This window comes from Anoplopoma fimbria, chromosome 9 (assembly GCF_027596085.1).
Source record: "Anoplopoma fimbria isolate UVic2021 breed Golden Eagle Sablefish chromosome 9, Afim_UVic_2022, whole genome shotgun sequence".
NCBI lineage: Eukaryota > Metazoa > Chordata > Actinopteri > Perciformes > Anoplopomatidae > Anoplopoma > Anoplopoma fimbria.
This window is the reverse complement of record NC_072457.1, coordinates 27,356,883-27,379,843: the sequence shown is the minus strand read 5'-3', so window position 1 is coordinate 27,379,843 and position 22,961 is coordinate 27,356,883. Positions and strand designations below refer to the sequence as shown.

Genomic DNA, 22,961 nt, shown 5'->3' with positions numbered 1-22,961 from the left:
AAACATATCCGTCAAAGTAACTCTTGTCAGGACGAAGATGAAATATTTAATTTCATAAGACCTTTGCTTCATCTCAAAACCACGCCACTATAGACATTATTTGGTATTGAGACACAAATAAGTCAAACAAGACAAATGATAGTCAGCAAACCACAGCTTTTTATTGCTTTCAAATGTGTATTTGAAGGAAGTACTTGAGTAATTAATATGTTGCGTGTGGTCGTCAGGTGACAGGAGGTGACAAATTAGTAGGTTCTGGTTGTAGAGGAGGACACCACCTTGCCATTCCTCAGTTCCTCTGTGATCACAACAACATTGGAAGAGGAGCTCTTTCCAGTGATGCTCACACTGTGGAGGGGGAGAATTACAGTTATTGCCTTAAATATCAGTTGATTGCCTCACTTTACAGAGTTAGTTATAAGTTGACAATGAAAGGACAAAATAGTTCTCTGCAGACAAATTACCTGCCCTCTCCGTCCAGCAGCCTCCTGTATTCTGCAATCTCCATCTCCAGCCGTGTCTTGATGTCAAGCAGCATTTGGTATTCTTGGCCCTGTCTTTCCATGTCAGCACGCAGCTGCGTCAGCTGTGACTCCAGGCTCGTCACCGTCATCTGGAGGCCCTGAAGCTGCATGGAATAGCGTCCCTTTGTCTCAGCTAAAGTGCATTCCAGGGCCGCTTTCTGGAGGAGGAAGGTGAAGAGAAGAGGGATGAAGAAGTGAATAAACTGAAAACGACGGTGGTTGCATTAAATTGTATGTAACATTTGCCCCAGATCAATGTCTCTTACCATGCTAAGTTGGGACTGTAGCTCGATTTCCAGGCCCTGCAATGTGCGACGGACCTCAGACATTTCTGACTTGAATGTTTGGAGTGTTTCTGTGGTGGATGCCACCTCCTGGTTCAGCGTCTCTGACTGGAGTAGACGTTGAAGAAAATCAGTGTCATGTATAACTACATATGATACATATGTACCAGTTGAAACAGTCAGTGAGATGTAACTTAGTCAATTAATTTCACCACCAGGGTTTTGGTCTTACCTTTGTTTGGAACCAGACTTCAAGCTCTCTTTGGTTCTTGGCGGCCACACCCTCATATTGCTCACGGATCTCAGCCATAATGCTGGCCAGGTCTGGCTGCTGTTTTGCGTCCACCTCCACATGGATCTGTCCACTCATCTGGCCTCTCATTGCGAGTAATTCCTGTTGAATAATAGGAGTTTGTTAAAAGGTGGATGTTTGCTGTGTCGTTTGAGTAATTTTTTTTCTACACTCGAGACGGCAAATTAAATGCAAACCCATTCAGATGACTGCCGTCAAGCATTTGCTACCCACCTCCTCGTGGTTCTTTCTGAGGAAGATCAGCTCCTCCCTGAGTCCTTCTATTTGCATCTCCAGGTCTGATCTGGCCAGTGTCAGCTCATCCAACACTCTCTTGAGACCAGCGATGTCTGCCTCTACTGATTGACGCATGGCTAGCTCATTCTCAAACCTGTGAGGCAGCAAGAGTTTGAACATTTGCAATCAGTGTATACATCTTCCATGAACTGGTTCAGAGTGATTTCCAATTTACTATGTTTTAGATACTTTCTGTCTCTCACATCTGATACTTACTTGGTTCTGAAGTCGTCTGCTGCCAGTTTTGCATTGTCGATGGACAGATAGATGCCTCCATTGATGCGGGTGGCATCCCGGATCTGTGGAATGAAGCAAGGTTTCATTTGACATGATTAGTGTAATTCTTACTTTATACTGTCTCTGTGAGATGCTCTAAACAGTACATAACATTACTATCCTCATGTTACAGAGTAACTCTCTCTACAAAATCATATATGTGCCTTGCCACAAAGGGTAAGTTAAACCTCCAATGCATCATTTTTAACATATCATCCAATAGTTGCACTGCATGATAAATTACATTCTGGCATGCTTTGGTATCTCATTCAGGAATTAGAGGTCATGTGACATACCTTTCCATGCAGGTCAGCAATGGTGGCCTCGTAAGCAGAGTAGTCACGAGAAGCAGGGGAGCTCTTACTCTCCAGGAACTGGCGGATCTTGAGCTCCAGCTCAGAGTTGGCCTTCTCAAGGCTGTGCACCTTCCCCAGGTAGGAGGCCAGGCGGTCGTTCAGGTTCTGCATGGTGGCCTTCTCATTGACATTAATATGGTCCATGCCATCACCTCCGCCATAGCCTCCACCACCTCCCATGCCGAAACCACCTCCACTGCCGAAACCACCTCCACTGCCGAAACCACTTCCACTGCCATAACCAGAGGAAAGAAAGCTACCTGAGGAAACAGAGATTTTTGCTCCTCTGCCACCTGCACCACCATGCATGCTTGAAGCATAAGAAGACCGTGGTGCCTGGCCTCCAGAATAGCATCCACCAGCTCTAATAGAGCCTCCACCAGCTCTAAAAGAGCCTCCACCAGACAGCCTACTACCGCCTCCACCAAAGCCTGAGCTACTGGTGGAAAAGGTCGAGGTGGATCTAGACATATTGAAGTCTGCTCAGGAGGTCTGCCTTGGAGAGAATGAGATGGACTGAGATGCACAGCTTCTCCTCTGTCCCCCTTTTATGCTGCACAAGGCTGCTGCTGCTGTCTCTGGTGGGAGGGGAAATGCAGAGCTGAAGGAAGGAGCATGACCTAAAATGGTTGCTCTGCCCCACCCGTCACACACGCCCTTCAGCTTCATTTTGTGTGACAATCATAAGTAGAAAGAGGGAATAAACTTAATCCCATTTTGTTACAAAATAGACGGAATTCATTAAAACCTCACAGCTACCTGCAAGCCTTATACAATGGCTTCATTTTTCCATTCATCCTTTTTTCCCATGCACCAAATTAATGTGCATGAACACATGGCTTCCTTGTGAATCTTTATCTTTTATTTCTAAAAAAGTAAACTGTAATTCGTAAAAACAGCCAACTGTCGCCTCAGGTTAGTTATTCAGTCTAATCTGGCAGTTTTTCAACTTCAGGTGATGTGACTTTACTTTGTGCCATGATTCTTGAGCAAGACTGCCGGCCAAACCTGTTATGTTACCAAGGCAACATGCACTGTAATTGTCAATATTGTAAAATGGATAAGTATGATAGTGTTTTTTTCACTTGACCTATCACCAGCACACTTCTTCTCACACACCTCATTTGCCTTTTATACAGCGGGTAAAATAAGTATTGAACACGTCCCTTTTTTTCTCTGTAAATATATTTCTATGTTTAGCATGTGTAGCATTTACAGCCTTGCTGCTACACAGCCACACAGAATAACAGAGTAAAACATGAGAAATAAATGAAAAAGAACAATGTTTCAAACGCTCCCTCGTTTCTGATTTCTACTTCTGTTGCCAGAAAAGTTGGTCATCACATCATCTGCCGAGTGAGAAAAAAAAAACTCATGAAGAGAAAAGCACTGTTGCTGCCTCTGCTTGTTTTTTACTTAATAACAGTCATTGTGAGTCATACAGTCTCTTTCTGTGAAGCGCACACACCTACCTCTAATGACGGAGAACAGTGCTGTTATACTTTTTTTTTTTGAATGCCCTTCTACAAGATAAACTTTGACATGTTCAATCCAAGTAGCCTACGTCAGGACTGGGAACACAAGAGAAATTCCAATCAACAAATGTAAAAAGAAAAGGCGTGAACAGTCACCATGAAATAATCAAAGGAATCAGTCTCCGTCTTCTGTATATCAGTCCTACGATGCTCTCAACAACCGTTTATCCACGGAGGACCAGTGGAAGTGCAGAGTACCAAGTGTTTCGGACGAGCGGTTCACAAGAAAGTAACAAAAGTGCTATGAGCAGCACTCACCGAAAATACTAACGCTGACAGGGACTTTTGAAAGGGCACTTTGGTAGTTTTAGGAAATACAGAATCAGATGCTGCTTGAATACAGCTCATCTAATGCTGTGAAATGTGCATGGATACACATCTTTTTTCTTTTTTTTTGCACCATGTTACCTGAGGGGGACTCAAGGTAGCAAGTTCAGCTAACTCTACACTGCTAACAGCTAAAAATGACATTTTTCCTGCAGAATTAATAAAGAAATGACAAGACAAAAACACAGCTACTTAATAAACCAAAATTGTGGTGTAAACTGCTCGTTTCGGCTCTCAAAAATGACAGTGGCGGTCGAGTTTTGTGGCTCTGTGTTGCTCAGTCGTCACCAACTGTCGAGTCTCGCGTTGCCAGTTGTCATCTTGGTAATATGTCCCTCCAGCTTATACATCTAAGCTCTCAAACAGTACTGCTTTCCTTTAGTGGTTGAGAATCATAATTGCATTTTTGTGATTACGTGTAAAATGAAAGACAGTTAATTATGGAGAATGGTACATTTGACGTATGAGTAACTGCAAAAATAATAGTAATATAAAGGTCAATGCTATTTTGCCGGTTATGTTAAAATAATACAACAGGTAGCAGGTCCAAATCAGAGATAAATCGTGGATACACAAAAAACATGTCTATGAAATGATACAAATCTCAGTTTGTTTTCATAGTGGACTTTGCTAAAATGGTGTGATGAAATGCACCCTTACAACCTGCATGTACGGAGACTACATTCAACAACATTTAACACCTTTTTGGCTAGAGGAGAAATACACATAGCTGGTCTGAATCCGATTTATAGCCAAGTCATCGAAATGACAGCAATTGCTTGCCTTGATTTGTGCTGAATTGGCTAAAAGCAGGAAACATGCAGCTCTGGTTGAATACAGAGCTGAATCGTGGCCACACATAGACATTTCAATGATATCCCACAGGATTTAGTGAGCCTGTGGTGGATAGACCTTGGACCCTTTAGGGGGTCCGTTGTTCCACTGGAAGAAAGCATGGGTCATGGCAGGTTTCCATTTAATCAAAAATAGAAATTGTCAGATGGAAAAGACAGAAAAGCCTCATAAACCACCAAACATACTTCAGAGTGTTAACATTTAACTAAAAAGGGAACTTGCTCAGTTGACAGGACCCTTCATTTTAAGCCTGTTTCTACACCTTTTAAGAGAACTCAGGGTGATTAATCAGGCTATGATGTCTGAAGGTTGGCAAGTATGCCTTATCCACCACACACAGGTGTCGTCCTCACTGACCATGCTTATTGACTAGGTTTTAAATTCATAAATGATTAACATTTTAAACATTATTCCTGGGGGTTGAGGAGGGACGGTAATGTTGCCATCTTGGCCGCCCTGAGAGTAAACCAGCATGACTCTATTGGCTGGTGTTCGTCCTATCCTCCCTCATTTCTTTGAGTCACCAGCCGCATGGAGCCGAAACGTGCGCAGAGTTGTTAACACGTGTAGACTAACAATGTAGAAACGTAGAGATAACTCCACTGACCGCGTTCACCCGGACAACTCCAGCTGTACGAGTCTTCACTTGTTCTAATCTCTATGAGCATTACTGCAGAGCAACGTAGAAAAAAAAAAAAAAAAAAAAAAAAAAAACCATTGAATGAGAAGGTGTGTCCAATCTTTTGACTGGTACTGTATGTACTTCATTATATTGATGTTAATCAACCAACAGTATAATTTTACTATGATGGCAGCAACAGACTATTTTTATGGATTAAAACAGGACGCAAATGCGCCGAAAGAAACTTCACAAAAACAGATTGTAAATGCTGATACATGACTACAAAATTTTAAAAGCTAAACAACGCCAATATTCCACAGCATATGCCAACTTACATGTCATTAAAATCATTTTTAAATGAAATCACTTCAGATTTATTAAGTGATGCGTAAGTCATTACTACAACTTGCCTGAAACGCCCAGGTTTTCTCAGTTTTATGGCCATACTGTAGCCTGTAATAGCGGCCAAATAAAATAAGTACCCAGTATTAGTTAAATAATCTTCTCTATATTTTTGCTCATGAGGTCATAGTTAAAATAGGCCTAACTGCAGTATACTGTCTTTAAAAAAATCCCAAATTATGATTATTTCATTCACATCTTGTTCCTCAGTACCTACATATGTACTGGTATGTGCTGAAGTGAAACACTGTTGGTACAAAAGATTACACCATAACTCCAGAGTTTTACACTGTACGTTGCGGCCTTTTTTTTTTTTTTTTTTTTTTTTTTTAAAATTGTACCGCAGATTAAAACCCAGCACTCTGTTGTTGTGAGGTATTATGGTTATACATTTCTACATTGTAGGTATGTTGTTCTTCTTAAAAATATATATTTTTATGGAGCATGCATCCTGCCTGCAGTAGAGCTATACGACTGGTACTGTACTGCTCTACGTTGTGTGGCCTCTGAGGCTTAAGTCCTAAAGAGGATGGGAGGGCATCAATACACTTTGCCCTCAGGATGGGTATCGCTAACTTTGTATTCACAGCCTGAATTTCTCTATTCTTTTGCATCCAGGACATAATATGGCTGACACTGCTACAGCCTCAGGCTATTGGGATTTAATTTAACAAGTTTTTCAAACATATCCGTCAAAGTAACTCTTGTCAGGACGAAGATGAAATGTTTAATTTCATAAGACCTTTGCTTCATCTCAAAACCACACCACTATAGACATTATTTGGTATTGAGACACAAATAAGTCAAACAAGACAAATGATAGTCAGCAAACCACAGCTTTTTATTGCTTTCAAATGTGTATTTGAAGGAAGTACTTGAGTAATTAATATGTTTACGTGTGGTCGTCAGGTGACAGGAGGTGACAAATTATTAGGTTCTGGTGGTAGAGGAGGACACCACCTTGCCATTCCTCAGTTCCTCTGTGATCACAACAACTTTGGAAGAGGAGCTCTTTCCAGTGACGCTCGCACTGTGGAGGGGGAGAATTACAGTTATTGCCTTAAATATCAGTTGATTGCCTCACTTTACAGAGTTAGTTATAAGTTGACAATGAAAGGACAAAATAGTTCTCTGCAGACAAATTACCTGCCCTCTCCGTCCAGCAGCCTCCTGTATTCTGCAATCTCCATCTCCAGCCGTGTCTTGATGTCAAGCAGCATTTGGTATTCTTGGCCCTGTCTTTCCATGTCAGCACGCAGCTGCGTCAGCTGTGACTCCAGGCTCGTCACCGTCATCTGGAGGCCCTGAAGCTGCATGGAATACCGTCCCTCTGTGTCAGCTAAAGTGCCTTCAAGGGCCGCTTTCTGGAGGAGGAAGGTGAAGAGAAGAGGGATGAAGAAGTGAATATACTGAAAACAACGGTGGTTGCATTAAATTGTATGTAACATTTGCCCCAGATCAATGTCTCTTACCATGCTAAGTTGGGACTGTAGCTCGATCTCCAGGCCCTGCAATGTGCGACGGACCTCAGACATTTCTGACTTGAATGATTGGAGTGTTTCTGTGGTGGATGCCACCTCCTGGTTCAGCGACTCTGACTGGAGTAGATGTTGAAGAAAATCAGTGTCATGTATAACTACATATGATACATATGTACCAGTTGAAACAGTCAGTGAGATGTAACTTAGTCAATTAATTTCACCACCAGGGTTTTGGTCTTACCTTTGTTTGGAACCAGACTTCAAGCTCTCTTTGGTTCTTGGCGGCCACACCCTCATATTGCTCACGGATCTCAGCCATAATGCTGGCCAGGTCTGGCTGCGGTTTTGCGTCCACCTCCACATGGATCTGTCCACTCATCTGGCCTCTCATTGCGAGTAATTCCTGTTGAATAATAGGAGTTTGTTAAAAGGTGGATGTTTGCTGTGTCGTTTGAGTAATTTTTTTTCTACACTCGAGACGGCAAATTAAATGCAAACCCATTCAGATGACTGCCGTCAAGCATTTGCTACCCACCTCCTCGTGGTTCTTTCTGAGGAAGATCAGCTCCTCCCTGAGTCCTTCTATTTGCATCTCCAGGTCTGATCTGGCCAGTGTCAGCTCATCCAACAGTCTCTTGAGACCAGCGATGTCTGCCTCTACTGATTGACGCATGGCTAGCTCATTCTCAAACCTGTGAGGCAGCAAGAGTTTGAACATTTGCAATCAGTGTATACATCTTCCATGAACTGGTTCAGAGTGATTTCCAATTTACTATGTTTTAGATACTTTCTGTCTCTCACATCTGATACTTACTTGGTTCTGAAGTCGTCTGCTGCCAGTTTTGCATTGTCGATGGACAGATAGATGCCTCCATTGATGCGGGTGGCATCCTGGATCTGTGGAATGAAGCAAGGTTTCATTTGACATGATTAGTGTAATTCTTACTTTAAACTGTCTCTGTGAGATGCTCTAAACAGTACATAACATTACTATCCTCATGTTACAGAGTAACTCTCTCTACAAAATCATATATGTGCCTTGCCACAAAGGGTAAGTTAAACCTCCAATGCATCATTTTCATATCATCCAATAGTTGCACTGCATGATAAATTACATTCTGGCATGCTTTGGTATCTCATTCAGGAATTAGAGGTCATGTGACATACCTTTCCATGCAGGTCAGCAATGGTGGCCTCGTAAGCAGAGTAGTCACGAGAAGCAGGGGAGCTCTTACTCTCCAGGAACTGGCGGATCTTGAGCTCCAGCTCAGAGTTGGCCTTCTCAAGGCTGTGCACCTTCTCCAGGTAGGAGGCCAGGCGGTCGTTCAGGTTCTGCATGGTGGCCTTCTCATTGACATTAACATGGTCCATGCCATCACCTCCGCCGTAGCCTCCACCCCCTCCCATGCCGAAACCACCTCCACTGCCGAAACCACCTCCACTGCCGAAACCACTTCCACTGCCATAGCCAGAGGAAAGAAAGCTACCTGAGGAAACAGAGATTTTTGCTCCTCTGCCACCTGCCCCACCATGCATGCTTGAAGCATAAGAAGACCGTGGTGCCTGGCCTCCAAAATAGCCTCCACCAGCTCTAATAGAGCCTCCACCAGCTCTAAAAGAGCCTCCACCAGACAGCCTACTACCGCCTCCACCAAAGCCTGAACTACTGGTGGAAAAGGTCGAGGTGGATCTAGACATATTGAAGTCTGCTCAGGAGGTCTGCCTTGGAGAGAATGAGATGGACTGAGATGCACAGCTTCTCCTCTGTCCCCCTTTTATGCTGCACAAGGCTGCTGCTGCTGTCTCTGGTGGGAGGGGAAATGCAGAGCTGAAGGGAGGAGCATGACCTAAAATGGTTGCTCTGCCCCCCCCCCCCCCCGTCACACACACCCTTCAGCTTCATTTTGTGTGACAATCATAAGTAGAAAGAGGGAATAAACTTAATCCCATTTTGTTACAAAATAGACGGAATTCATTAAAACCTCACAGCTACCTGCAAGCCTTATACAATGGCTTCATTTTTCCATTCATCCTTTTTTCCCATGCACCAAATTAATGTGCATGAACACATGGCTTCCTTGTGAATCTTTATCTTTTATTTCTAAAAAGTAAACTGTAATTAGTAAAAACAGCCACTCCAACTGTCGCCTCAGGTTAGTTATTCACTCTAATCTGGCAGTTTTTCAACTTCAGGTGATGTGACTTTACTTTGTGCCATGATTCTTGAGCAAGACTGCCGGCCAAACCTGTTATGTTACCAAGGCAACATGCACTGTAATGTTCAACGTAAAATGGATCAGTATGATAGTGTTTTTTTCACTTGACCTACCACCAGCACACCTCTTCTCACACACCTCATTTGTCTTTTATATCTGTGTTATTTTGCATTTAAAATATCTGATTTTAGGAATTGGTTCTTTTGTTAGTCATAGTTACAGTTGTTTTTCACATTTTAAAGTTTAATTAATTATTTTTATGTTTTTGCTCAACAGGGTCGCCAGTTAGAAGCAGTTTTTATAGACGCCCATGATGTAAGCTGATACCTGATCTTGTTCAAGACTTTTTCTTGGCATTGTGCTTTGGCATGTGCATCAAGCCAAAACAAGAACAAGCTCTGCCTTGTTTTCTTCTTTACATTTCAACACAGTATTTCATTCAAGTCTTTACAAGCATTTATACTTTTCATTGCAGTTTTGGAATATTTTCAAATACGGACTTGATTATAAGAATTCTGGATGTTTGATTTCGAACATTTTGCTTCAAGAATTGTTTTACTTCTACCTAACAAATTACTATTGAAGACTGTTCACATCTACAGCCTGGAGTAATACAAACCAGATGTTTCTTTTCACTGCTGCTTTTCATTTTGATGTTGCAAACTCATCTCAAGCATGTGCTAAACGGCTATAAATAATGTCCAATTTAGATATTTTGAAACCCAAGTATGAGTGAAGATAATTTTCTCTCTCTGGAGATTGCCTTTTCACACCGACACACCAGCTTCTGCACTTCATTAAGGGTTTCACTGGTCCATTTGGAGATGCCTGCACTATTTCTTTAATCGTAAGTTTTCTGCAAGTATTCCACAGCACAGAAGAATAGCAAAAAATATATTTATATTTTTTACTGCTCAGTGAATTTACCGGGGCAATTCAAAGCGGTAAAAGTTATTTGTTCAAATCTCACGTCCTTAATATGAATCCTTTGTACTAACAGCAGAACCAAATGATGGCTGAAATGTGCGTTCACATAATACATCGCAACACGATAGAGTCTTTGCACATTGTAGAATAACATAGGGGTGTTGCACCAGAGAGGTTTAAACAACATCTTATTGCAACGTACTGGTTGAACTAGTTTATGTAAAGCTTACTGTAGATTAGTGTCACAAATAATAGAGCAGTTGTCAATGACTTGTTAATATGTGCGACACTGCAACGCTGTCAAAAACATTCTTCACTGTGATAAACGAGTGTGCATCACTCTATAACTCTGTTTTCTGTAGATTGACAAAGGTTGTGAGAATAAATAATAGTGACATTAATTGCAAATTACTTACAAATAACTGAATAAATGAAGTAGAAACTATACACATAGAAGACAATTTAATAGTATCTGGCTGTTGTCAGGCAGCCATTTTTCCCCGGGCAGCAGGCAACTGTTGCATCAGCCCATATATCATCAGTAGGATAATGTAACTCGGATTGTGGTTGAATTGCAGAACTTAAATTTTCCTAATTTTTCAAAAAACTAACATGTGTTTCCAAGTGCTCCCTATTCTGAAATGAAAATGCATGTTGTTATGAAAAAAATAATATATATATATACCTTGAACCTATATCTGATCAGCATGTTGTCATTACAGGTCCAGAAATATACAAATATTTTTTCCAGTGAAACAATCAAACAAGCAGGTACAAAAAAATGATATATTAAATATTAAAAGATGCAATAATTTCATATGTATCATTTTTGCATGTTAACATTTCTGTCTAAGATGTAACTTTTACTGTTAACATGCTAAGGTTCAGCATGTGATGTTTAGCATGTTAGTGAAGCTAGAAGCATAGCTCTATAGAAGTTGCAAAGTCAGCGAGTCGGTCCAGACTGAATTATCTCAACAACCATTCGATGAGTTATCATGAAATTTGATTTCAAACATGAATTCTCAGTTTTACTTTTAGCTTTGAGCTCAAAGTGCTGCTGTGCTTTAAAGGGACAATTCACGACATTTTATGTAGATGTCAAATCAGTATTGATAGCAAATGTAGTCTATTATAGCAATGAATTCCTCAGTTTGTATTATACTGTTAGAGAAAGCTTAGTTCTTCTACTCAAGGAGCCAAGCCAGCCATGTCTATATGTCCCAGGATGCATTGCGCGGGAGCTTCTTTCACCCTGAGAATCCCTGCTGGCCATATCTTCTTGAACGGCTAATGCAGCTGCAGCCTCAGCCCCTCTGCTGACGGTGTCCTCAGGCTCAAATATATTCTGCTGAATATCTGAGTCAGCCAAAACACTGTACAATGTATCGTCGTTCATAACATCCTCTGCAATCTTATTTTGGGATGCTATTTTCGCTAATGCTACTTATTTGCAATTGAAGCGAAGACATGAAGGAAGTTATTGAGCGGTATCTAGAGCACAGCCCCCCCTGGCTCCGCCAAGGTAGAGACTAGAAATCCAAGCTGAAACAGCAGCCTGTAGTTCTTCCTTCTATCTAACTACGTCACTTTCAAGTCAAATGATGGCTCTAAATGCAGGAAGAAAAGCTGATTTGCAGCTGCAAACTCAGCTTTTCGGGCCGATATATCGTGCAGTGAGGTACTCATTGCTTCAATCAACTACATTTATGTGGAGATCCACATAAAGGGGGCGGCGGATGTCCCTTTAAGTACAGCCTCACAGAAGTGCTATCTGGCTGTAGACTTGTTTAACGTTATTTAACATTAGCGTTTATTCATTTAAGTGGTATCCTGTCATGATATGGACGGTAACAAAAGTAGGAATTTTGACCTGTTAATTGCGCTTACTTTGTTGTGAAAAGTTGACATCTCAACTTTACAAATTAAATTAAATAAAACATATTTGATGCCTGCAGGATTCCTAATAATTCCTATTCCTATGGTTGGGAAAAATCTAAACTTTCATGATTTATTCATTTGACTCAAGTCTTTAAATGCTGCATACTCAAGTTATTGTTAAAAAGGTTTGCAATTAACTTAACGGAATTACTTATTGTGCTTTACTTACTTAGGAATAAATATTGACATTCATTTCTTTGAAAAACCACATAGTTAAATCACATACAAGTCCTTTGTGGTTTAGCGGTAGAGAAATTAGTTTGTGCCCAGAAGATTATTCGCTGCTGAGCAGAGCAGTCGACTCCTATTTGCTCTACGGAGCTGCTCAGTGGCCCTCAAAGGAGACTGTGGTTGTACAGTACTGGGGGGAAGCACGGCATTTTCATTCCCACTCACTCTGCATTTATATGTAGATTATCTTAATTATTTTAAAGTAAAACACAAACGTGGTGGAGCCTGTCTATTTCCTACGTTTCACATTCCCTTAAATGTTGCATCTCATATATATCAAAATGCTTTCTTGGTGTCAACTTACACGTCATATAGTAGATTTGATTAATTTGAAAACCAAACTACGATGTTTAATTGTAATACAATGTTCCGCGATGAACACACACTATGCGCAGTTTTCTGCTCTGACAAGGAAGGGCAGACTTGTTGTTTAGATGGGCTGAGTGATTACAGGTGATGGTATGTGTGGTGCAGGGGCAAGGTGTGACTGTGTGAAGCAAAGTACAAAGGAAGTGTGCATACCTATTATTTGAGATACACATGCAAACTGGTTTATTCTGGATTCACCGAATCTTTTGATCTGTGTGGGAGTTATTGTACTTCAACCTGCAGGGCTTCTGCCAAAAAAACATAACAATAAGTCTCCTTGACACATTTATTGTGTCACACACCCCATCTATATTTCATGTGAACGGGAATGACTTCTCAGAATGCAGAAGGCCCAGTCAAGTCTGAGTACGAAGTCCTTTCTCCGACACAAATAACTGCAACTTGTATTCGGCCAGGAACAGTATGTTCGAAATGTGCTGTGACACGAGGTATAGCCGGCAGTGCTTTTACCTGGGCGTGTTACACTCAAATGTGAGCCAAAATAATACAATGTCTTCCTTTCTATCTCATGTTGTATCGAGAGTGAGGACAGCGATGGCTCACCGTAAGTCCTATGACAATGCTCCTCTGCCCTTATGTTTATTTTATTTCAGGCCCAGACTGGTTTCTGTTGCATCTTGCAGTGATCTGCCAGTATCAACCACACCCTTTACAGCAGTATTTCATTCAACACCCCTGATGTTCAGATTCAGAGAGAGTTCTGGAAATTTACAACAGTACTCAGAACTGAGAAGAGTCACGTTTTCTGTCTTTGATAGAAATAAAAGTAATCAATACTTTCATTGTCCCTTTGATGCTGTCAGTCAACTAAACTGAGATGAAATATAAAGCCCAAAATTAGACACTAATTGCTTTTGATAATGTTAGAAATAATTTCAGTCAGTTGAGGGAAAACCTTCATCATGTTTTGCACACAACCACAAAGTACCACGACCTGCTGTTTTTTTTCTTACCATATCTGTAAATTAAGTTAGTACAACAGCAAAAAGGACACGTGCAAGGAATTCACACACCCTGTATGAAAACTTTTTACTTTTACAATAAGGCACAGCGTTTGACAACAGGAGGACAAATTTATTGCCAGGATTTCAATTTGAAAGGGGACTTTCTGTATGTACATTTGGTGGGAGTTTTATCTCTCCAACACTGGTTCACATTGGGTGTTTTTTTTAACTGATTTCGTCTTGAGGTCTAGTCATGCTGAATCATTTTAGTTGTATGGTCTAGACAGTGAGACAAATTAATCCGGTCTTCTTTGTCTAAACTTGATATTGCTGTGCTGCACAGAGCTGCAGAAACAACACGATGAAATATCAAACCAATAATTACCTTTAATTACAACTTTGTCAATAAGCAATAATGTGTTCACAGATTGCCACACAAAAGCAGTGAAAGGGAGGAAGTTCTTAATACTGAGTCATTTTAACCAACAGATTAACTGAATTGACAGGTGAATCGCTGTCGTTTGGAGGCCTTGTCTTGATTCAACTCCACCCAAATGAGAAAGCCTTGTGTGACTAATATGACCAGTTAACCTCATAGAACCAAATCTGCACTTTAAAAAAAGCTTATTTTCTCTGCATGGTTCTGTTAAAATCTTATCAATACATGATTATTTTTCCTATAATTTACAACATGGCATCAATATTGTGCAATGATTTTGTGTAATTTGTTGACTATTATTTACTGTCCTGTAAAAATGTCATTTTTATTGCTGCAACAGTCTGTTTCGCCTTAAGCAAAACAAGGTTATGCAATCCACTAAGGTTGAGAAAGGCCTTCACTTTTAGAGAGAAAGACAAAGGTGACACCTGGTGGTCTAGTGAAATTACACCCTAAACATTTTTACTTAGAATCAATGCCTGATTTGGCTTTATTTAGTTTTTTGTTTACATGGCCTAAAACTTGCTTGAAATTTTTAAACCTTTTACAACTCCTTTGTTATTTGGATATACAAAAAGTAGATTATTTTCCAGATGGAAGACCCATTTTCAAACTATAATCAACCTTTCTGGATTTAAACACATGCTTGTGATCAAGAAAACACATCTTCATCTTTAATTTTTGGCCTTTTTAATCATATTTAGGTCTCACAACAGAGTAAGCATCCGCCAAGAAAAGATCATCACTTGCTGCAACTTTGCTTTATCATTGCAATCAAAAGAAAAAGGAAAGAAACCCAAGGTAACCCCTTTTAAAAACTATCTTATACCTTGTATACAGCCAGCTTGAAATTACAAGTTAACCACTGACTATAGTGAATCATTCATTAGCAAGTATTGTAAGAGTATGTAAAAAAGTTAGTGGCAGCAAAAGTGAGCCAAGGTGTTACTGAACGTCCTCCACCTGGGTGTCAACGCTGGAGGACACCACCTTTCCATCAACAATCTCCTCCACGATGGTCTTCACTCTCCTCTCGATGTGGGGTTTATGCTCTGCAGAGGTCGAAAACAAACAGAAAGGCATCATGAGACTACAGTCAACACAACACGCCTCAGTCGATGACACTGTTACAAGATCAGAGAGTTGGTTTAGTTACCTTCCACCTCCACAACCTTGCTGATGACCACAGTCCTGTGGAGAGAGGGGAACATTATTTTAAAACATATTTTATTGATTTAATCTGTTGGCCTGCTGCTTTCACAGAAATTAAACACTTACTTCTTTTGTTCATATATCTCTCCGTCCAGCAGCCTCCTGTACTCAGCGATCTCCATCTCCAGCCTCATCTTGATGTCCAGCAGCATCTTGTACTCGGATTGCTGCTGCTCGATGGAGACTTTCAGCTGCTGCAGCTCTGTCTCCAGGGTGTTGATGGTCATCTGCAGCTGACTGAGCTGAATGTTGTATCCACTCTTCACTTCTTCCATAGTCTGCTGCCGGCACTGAATCTGCAGGACAGACAGAAAATTATTATTACAGTTCATGATGTGTCTGCACAATACTTAATTAAAGCACTTTCCAATTAAATACATGCAAGCTCACATTCCTTGTAGATTACTTAAGAACATGAACGCAGGATTCCTACTGTTTACTTTGCCATCCTTGTGTTGAAAAATAAAATAGTTACCACAGGAAGTGGTAACTAAAAAATCCTGTATGTGACTATAACAGTCTATTGTAGAGTTTTATGGAGTCTGAATGGCGTTTAAACATGAAATCTATCCCTCCAACTGGACTTCCTGGATCATATTTCATTGTTTGAAACAACCAATACAGCAACCCTGGATTGATTTAACACAGGACTCTTTTATTCACTTCAGTTAAACTTTAGTTTTGCACAGACCCCCTTAACTTACAGTGGAAGAGCGTTAGGGAAGGATCTTGTAATTCCCATTATGAACAGGAGGAATTTAAACAGCAAGCACAGACGGTTTCATGTACATATGAACATGTGGGTGTTGTTTTAGGACAGACTTGAAAAACGTGAACCCACCCTTTAATCTAAGTGCTATCAGCTCAACGTGCACCGCTCTGCACAGTGAAAGTGTGTTTCAGCATTCAGTCAGTTGGGCTAAGGCCTACCTCTGTGAGGATGCTTTGAAGACTGATCTCCAAACTCTGGTAGCTCCTCTTCTTCTCTGACAGCTCCGAGTAAAATGTCTTCACATCTTGTGAACGTATTGTGATTTCCTTCTCAAGAGATTCCACCTTTTTTAAATTTCACACACACACACACACACACACACACACACACACACACACACACACACACACACACACACACACACACACACACACACACACACACACACACACACACACACACACACACACACACACACACACACACACACACACATAAATGTATAAATATAATAAATCACATGACATCATGATCTTTTCATTACCATCTTTCTACATTTTCAGGCATGTTGCTCTGGCGTCTCACCTTAGATTGGAACCATTTCTCGAGCTCCAGCTTGTTCTTCACCACCACAGCTTCATACTGCTCCCTCATCTCCTCTAGGACCGCGTTCAGATCAACAGACTCTGGGCTGTCCACCTCCACATTGACCCCGCCAGTCTGCTGGATCCTCAGGTGATGTAGCTCCTGCAACATGGATCAGTTAATGTCTTGCCCCTCTACAGGTGTGTGAGTCATGGCTGCCACCACCAATAGATGGCACCATTGCACATGAAAAGTCATCCCCTTTTTTTTTCTGAGTTGATCTCACCTCCTTTTGGTTGCTCTTCATGTACACAAGCTCCTCTTTCAGACTTTCTATCTGCAACTCCAGGTCACTGATACTCAGAGTCATGCCGTCCCTGACCCCTCGGAGACGCAACACATCAGCCTCCACCATCGTACGCATGTTCAGCTCCGCCTCATACCTGCAGAACAAAGCCATTGTGATTAAATAAAATTAATGAAATTTATTTTTTTCTACAGTCTGTTCCAGTAGATGTCAACGTTATATAACTGGGCAATATATAGATATTGTATTGATATCATGATATGAGATAAGATGTGTTTTGGATATCATACCATTGTATAAGGCATAAGTGTTTTCTTTTTTTGGTTTTAAATGCTGCATAACAGTAAAGTGATGTCATTTTCTGAACTTACCAGACTGTTGACTATTGTTCTATTATTTGCTTCTACCTTCTTAGTCATTATAATCTCAATAGCGATAAAAATACATCACAATTCTCATAGTGTAATTATTTTTGTAAAGGCACCAATAGCCAACCCTACAATATGAATATTGAAGTATTTGCCCAAATGAATGTGATATTTGATTTTCTCCATATTGCCGAGCCCTAAAATGCTATTTCAACCACATCAAATAAACAAATATATGAAAATGTTTAACTTTTTTCCAAAAACTAAAGACTAAACTTACAAAATAGTGTTCATATTTGTTTGACGTATATCCAAATTAAATTATTAGAGGGTGCATGTGGATTTTAGAATGAAGCAACAGAGGAGGGTAAACATACTTTATCCTAAAGTCATCTGCAGCCAGTTGAGCGTTGTCACACTGCAGGATGATACGTTGATTCTCTGAAAATCGCAGCATCATCTAAATGGGAAGAAAATGAAAATATGTCTCTTTATATTATTAAATATTGATTGTAGTTTATTGTATTGTAGAACAATGTTGTTTGTTACATAGTTTCTGTAAAATGTTAGCGGTACCTTAGCTCGGAGTTCAGTGATGGTGGCGAAGTAGTTAGTGAAGTCTTGGGAGACAGAAGGAGCTTTCTTCTCATAGAACTCTCTGATCTGCAGCTCCAGCTTCCTGTTGGCCGACTCCAGGGTGCGCACCTGCACACACAACCAGAGTGTGATAAATCATGCAATGACAGACATGAATAAAACGCTTTAGTTCTGGTTCATAACTTCTGGGTGGCGCTGGGAAGCAAATTACTTTTCTCGAGGGTTTGTTTATTTATTTATTCAACCTTTATATAACCAGAAATCCAAGTGAGATTCTTAATCTCTTTTACAAGGGAGTCCTGGCCAAGATGGAAGCGTAAAAGTTTCACCAAATAAACACAAATAACAGACTTAAAAAACAAAACACATACAAAATTTCACATGAAAGAGACAACAGACTTAAAACAAATCCAGTTAATTTCATCAATCAAAGAATTTTCATCCAGAGTTAGAGTGATTCAGTGATTGAATGATCCTGTTTTTAAAATCTTGCATGCTTTAAAAATAATATTGTTTAAAATTTCTCTGTAGCTCACACCAAGATGAAGGTTCAAAACCTTTCACCAAAAACAGTGCAGGTTCAAGGGAAGACGTCTCTAATATGTCTGAAAGATTGACCAGATTGTTCCAGCTTTTTTTTGGCGACAGCAGAGTTCATAGATAAGGAAGCAGTTTGTGTAACATGATCTTATACAGAACAATGTACCCACATTCCCCTCTTTGGTTTTATGAAGAGAACAAAACAAATTCCACATACAAACTGCATGATGAATCAGAGACTAATCTTATGCAGGATGATGAATCTAACATTTTCAAAGAAGATGAATTTGCATTCATATATAAAATATCGCCATAATTAACTGCTGTTAAACGCAGTGGTTTTGCTTGGATAATAATTTTCCTGTTGTGTTTTCATCAAGTACAGTCAGTATTTGAGTTAAAGTACTTAGTTACTTCCCATCACTGCACCCAAATGTCCAGAGACGCCATTTATGATCATCTCTATTGTATCACATTGAGTTGCATAAACACAAACAGCAGGGGCTGATATTGGGATGAGAAAAGAGACAACGCATCTGCTTTTGTCACACAGCGTGAGCGAAGTCTTCATCCAGCTTAGTTAATACGTCAAGGACATATATATTGAAATTTAAACATTCTACAGTTTATCTGGAGCTAGTATGAGGTTTGTAAGTGGTCTGACGGCTGAAGCATCATATCAACTTCAGATATACTGCAATATACTTATGCACAGAATGAGGACTGTGGATTATGTCCCCATGTCTTACATTGGACGTGCATTAGGAAAACATTTGTTTAAAGCCAGTGTGATCAGGAGGAATTATTACAGCAATCAAAACCTGTTTTAATGTCCATACCTGACCATTGTTTAAAGATAGACTTGAAAAACTTTGAACCTGTCCTTTAACGTTGATCTTTTGTGGGTGTGTTTGGACAGATCATATAATGTGTTGTGCATTCATCCTGCCCATTAAACCCCATAACATGTATTTGCAGGTGAAGGTAGAACAAAAACAACATGTTCTATAATCACAGTAAGAAAGATTCAGGTTTGTGCAGCAATTTGTAGGAATCATCATCATCATCATCAAGGCTTACCTTATCCAGATAGGTGGCCAGGCGGTCGTTGAGGTTCTGCATGGTCACCTTCTCGTTGTTGATCACGGCAGACTCGCCGCCGTACGGGGTCAGCGACCCGGAGGTGAAGACCGACTGCGAGATGCGGGTCCCGAAACCTCCGGCGCCCCCGTACACGCTGGGCGAGCGGCTCCCGAAGGCGGAACCGGCGATGGAGATGCTGCTCTGGCCGCCTCCGACCTGCTGCATCCCTCTGCTCACACTGATGGCGTGGCCGCTGGAGATGCTGCGGCCGCTGAAGCTGCTGCGGCTTTGGCGGCTGAAAGAGGACGACATGATGAGAGGTGGAGGTGGAGGTGGAGGTGGAGGTCAGATGGCCTGGAGGTGATGAGCAGAGCTGGAGAGTCTACTTGGAGTGCCTCTGCCTGAGACAAGCGGTCATTTTTATAGGAGTCTGAGGGAAGGAGACAGACTGGTCCCCAGCCACAACAATGTGTGGAATGAAGATAAGGTGTTGTTTTAGCACCCTAATAGGTGTGTTCACTTGCATTAGTGCGACGTCAGAGACAGGTTGAAAATCAAGTTGGGCAACTTTATGGATTTGTAACTGATGGACCGATTGATATCCTGCCAAGGCATGAAGATAATTGTTTTTCCTTCAGTGTCAGTCATGCTTAAGCTGTAGCAGAAAGTCTGCTCAGGCATTTCTAAACATGCATGAGTGTTCACAACCTCGAGCATTCATTTCAACCAAGACCAATATCAGTTTGTATAGAAGACATTACACAATCCCCCTCTTACCAATGAAATGATAAGTTTATGTTGAATACACTTCCTGTAAGTCGCTTTGGATAAAAGCGTCTGCTAAATGACTGTAATGTAATGTAATGTTTATAAGCAATGAAAGTGATTTTGCTGCTAAAGCGTTACTTGGTCTGGTATGACCAGTAGCTCATGGTGGCTAATGTTAGCTGCAGTTAGAGAAACATCAGATACTTACTGAGTGAGTTGACTTGACTCTGCAACTCTTTTGTGTTACTTTTATATGGTTTAACATTTACTATTATCCTTTAACTGTCACATGTGGCCACGGAGGACAACGTTAAAGCCACATTGGCGCCCTTTAAGATTTTTTGACAAATTGCAAATTCAGATCAGTATAAACATTAATATATGTTTTTTTGCTGTTTGCATACTGCTTTGCAACTTCTGTAAGAGTGTCCTCAGCTGTCCTCAGACATCCTGCAAGTTGCAAAACCAACAAGTGTGCTTATCGATGAGATTCATCAAGAGTACCGCGGAGCTCTATAATGCTGGTTTCATAACAGCCCTTTCCCTTGCAGCTACTTGCACCTGCATCATATTTATTTCATTTCTTAAGAAGCTTCCTAAGAAGGAGGTGGAGAAACACATTAATAGGTAGGTCATTCTTATGAATATTGTCTTTCCAAGCATGCCTGTGAACTCAACGCCCCAAATAAACACACGCACACACAACCCTGTCACACCTTTTTCATATGACTTATCTAATATGCGGTCAGAATGAAAAGTGATTGACATCAGAATCTAAAGGCCAACTCAATCTGCTGTGGACCACACCTTTCAGAGTTCAGTGACAGTTGACACTTGGCATGCCACTATCTTGTGACTTTTACTCGCATCCATATTTAAGACCATTACTTTGAAAGAGCAGACAATCCCAAACTTTCCAAGGCTAAGTTATTGTTTTAATATGAAACTTAGATGAATTCAATAGAATTCACCAACTTGTTATTAGTCGGGTTATTATCAATCATTAATCTGTATGATAAACAATTTTTTCATTACAAGCTCAGTGAATGGTCACTTATTTTTTACTGCAATAAATCATTTTTTCTGTAACTGTCTATATGTTCTGAGTGCAATATTGTGGATTTTCCGAGTCAGAATGTACAACATGTCAGTCTAACCTTTCAGAAAGATTAGCAGTTTAAAGGAGTTATGAGGATTAAGAATTTGTGGTCTAACTGACACTAATACATTACATTACATTACAGTCATTTAGCAGACGCTTTTATCCAAAGCGACTTACAGTCAGTAGTATATATTACATATCATTCACCCATTCACACACTGATGACAGGCTACCATGCAAGGTGCCAGCATCAGACTCTAACTAACATTCATCATCCAGTCCACAACTTGGGGTTAAGTGTCTTGCCCAAGGACACATCGACTGCTGAAGCCGGGTATCGAACCACCGACCCTCTGATTGGAGAACTACCTTGCTCTCCACTACGCCACAGCCGCCCATTATACACAACCATTCATGTATTCACACTCCAAGTAATAGAATCATCATAACCTTTCACCAGTGAGGAGCATCTGGTGCAGCCTGCCTGATAATGAGGAGTCCAATCTTGGCAACAGGCTGAACGAACAAGCTGTCTACACTATGTTGTGTCTGCCACGTTTATCAGTTTTCATCAATGGGTGTGTGTCCCTCCAGTTCACAAACATTGTTCCAACAACAGGTAGGTTGATGTGTCAGGTGCAGAGTTTGTTTTACTGTAAGGCTGCTCAGAGTTACTCATTAGTCAGAACATCCTGAGGTTTTGTCTGCAGACGAACATATGCACGTGCATTCTCAGCTTTCCATTGTTTTGCTGTCACTACTGCTTATGAATCAAAGCGTAGCACATAATCACTCAGTCATTGCAAGTACATATATATCTGACAGGAGATGCTTTCACTGCCTGGTAGAACATATCCTAAGACTGTGGCCATGTTGTTTTGTAAACGTTATACATCGCATGTCGTCAGTGGCAACTGGATACACAGTAACTGAGCCACTTGCAGAAAATCTATACAGTATGTCAACCACGCTCTGTAGTATTTTCACTAAAAGGGTAGTGTACGTCATCTGGAAAGTCCAGGCTACAACATGACACGGTGAAGGCAATGATCACCTCGAAACAATCATTAAATTATACACACTTTGCCTCTTTATCAAATGAGATTCATCATTCATCCCTGCTTAAAATGAAAAGTAAAAAACTGTGTCTACAGCCCATACAGGGTTGAGATTAAGGCACATATAAGGAAATAGTAAATTTATCTTATCTCTGGTTCCAACGTGTGTGAATTGGAATAATAATTGTGACTGCTAATGTTAGCGAAAATATCTGATTAGAGAAGGCCAGTTGTGAAAACCTAAAAAAAACTGTTTTCAGTGGCTACACAGTTACATCACATCCTCTGCA

At 40.6% G+C, this 22,961-nt stretch overlaps 3 protein-coding genes across 3 annotated transcripts; all 3 read right to left on the bottom strand.

The window, feature by feature from the left end:
• Positions 1–219: 219 nt before the first annotated feature.
• On the bottom strand, positions 220–2,500 carry LOC129096467 (keratin, type I cytoskeletal 13-like). Its single transcript, XM_054605259.1, has 7 exons — positions 1,970–2,500; positions 1,614–1,696; positions 1,335–1,491; positions 1,041–1,202; positions 791–916; positions 465–682; positions 220–348 (listed from the first exon to the last, which is right to left on the bottom strand). Exons 1-7 carry the CDS (start codon positions 2,498–2,500, stop codon positions 246–248), a joined length of 1,380 nt encoding a protein of 459 aa, XP_054461234.1. The 3' UTR covers positions 220–245.
• Positions 2,501–6,592: 4,092 nt separating this feature from the next.
• Positions 6,593–8,984, bottom strand: LOC129096272 (keratin, type I cytoskeletal 13-like). The gene is made up of 7 exons (XM_054605014.1): positions 8,419–8,984; positions 8,066–8,148; positions 7,787–7,943; positions 7,493–7,654; positions 7,243–7,368; positions 6,917–7,134; positions 6,593–6,800 (listed from the first exon to the last, which is right to left on the bottom strand). The coding sequence occupies exons 1-7, from the start codon at positions 8,947–8,949 to the stop codon at positions 6,701–6,703; spliced, it is 1,377 nt and encodes a 458-aa protein (XP_054460989.1). The 5' UTR covers positions 8,950–8,984; the 3' UTR covers positions 6,593–6,700.
• Positions 8,985–15,015: 6,031 nt separating this feature from the next.
• On the bottom strand, positions 15,016–20,055 carry LOC129095248 (keratin, type I cytoskeletal 19-like). Its single transcript, XM_054603618.1, has 9 exons — positions 19,741–20,055; positions 18,100–18,228; positions 17,901–17,983; positions 17,135–17,291; positions 16,849–17,010; positions 16,482–16,607; positions 15,618–15,847; positions 15,496–15,530; positions 15,016–15,391 (listed from the first exon to the last, which is right to left on the bottom strand). The coding sequence occupies exons 1-9, from the start codon at positions 20,053–20,055 to the stop codon at positions 15,285–15,287; spliced, it is 1,344 nt and encodes a 447-aa protein (XP_054459593.1). The 3' UTR covers positions 15,016–15,284.
• Between the last annotated feature and the right edge of the window lie 2,906 nt (positions 20,056–22,961).

Excerpts from the sequence above, each read along its gene's own strand:
- LOC129096467 (XM_054605259.1), bottom strand. The coding sequence starts at position 2,500 with ATGTCTAGATCCACCTCGACCTTTTCCACCAGTAGCTCAGGCTTTGGT. Across the intron at positions 1,203-1,334 it reads TCAGAAAGAACCACGAGGAG|GAATTACTCGCAATGAGAGG; the intron begins GTGGGTAGCAAA and ends ATTATTCAACAG. Across the intron at positions 917-1,040 it reads AAGTCTGGTTCCAAACAAAG|TCAGAGACGCTGAACCAGGA; the intron begins GTAAGACCAAAA and ends CGTCTACTCCAG.
- LOC129096272 (XM_054605014.1), bottom strand. The coding sequence starts at position 8,949 with ATGTCTAGATCCACCTCGACCTTTTCCACCAGTAGTTCAGGCTTTGGT. Across the intron at positions 8,149-8,418 it reads TTGCTGACCTGCATGGAAAG|ATCCAGGATGCCACCCGCAT; the intron begins GTATGTCACATG and ends TTCATTCCACAG. Across the intron at positions 7,135-7,242 it reads TACAGTCCCAACTTAGCATG|AAAGCGGCCCTTGAAGGCAC; the intron begins GTAAGAGACATT and ends TTCCTCCTCCAG.
- LOC129095248 (XM_054603618.1), bottom strand. The coding sequence starts at position 20,055 with ATGTCGTCCTCTTTCAGCCGCCAAAGCCGCAGCAGCTTCAGCGGCCGC. Across the intron at positions 17,984-18,099 it reads TCACTGAACTCCGAGCTAAG|ATGATGCTGCGATTTTCAGA; the intron begins GTACCGCTAACA and ends CTTCCCATTTAG. Across the intron at positions 16,608-16,848 it reads AGAAATGGTTCCAATCTAAG|GTGGAATCTCTTGAGAAGGA; the intron begins GTGAGACGCCAG and ends AATTTAAAAAAG.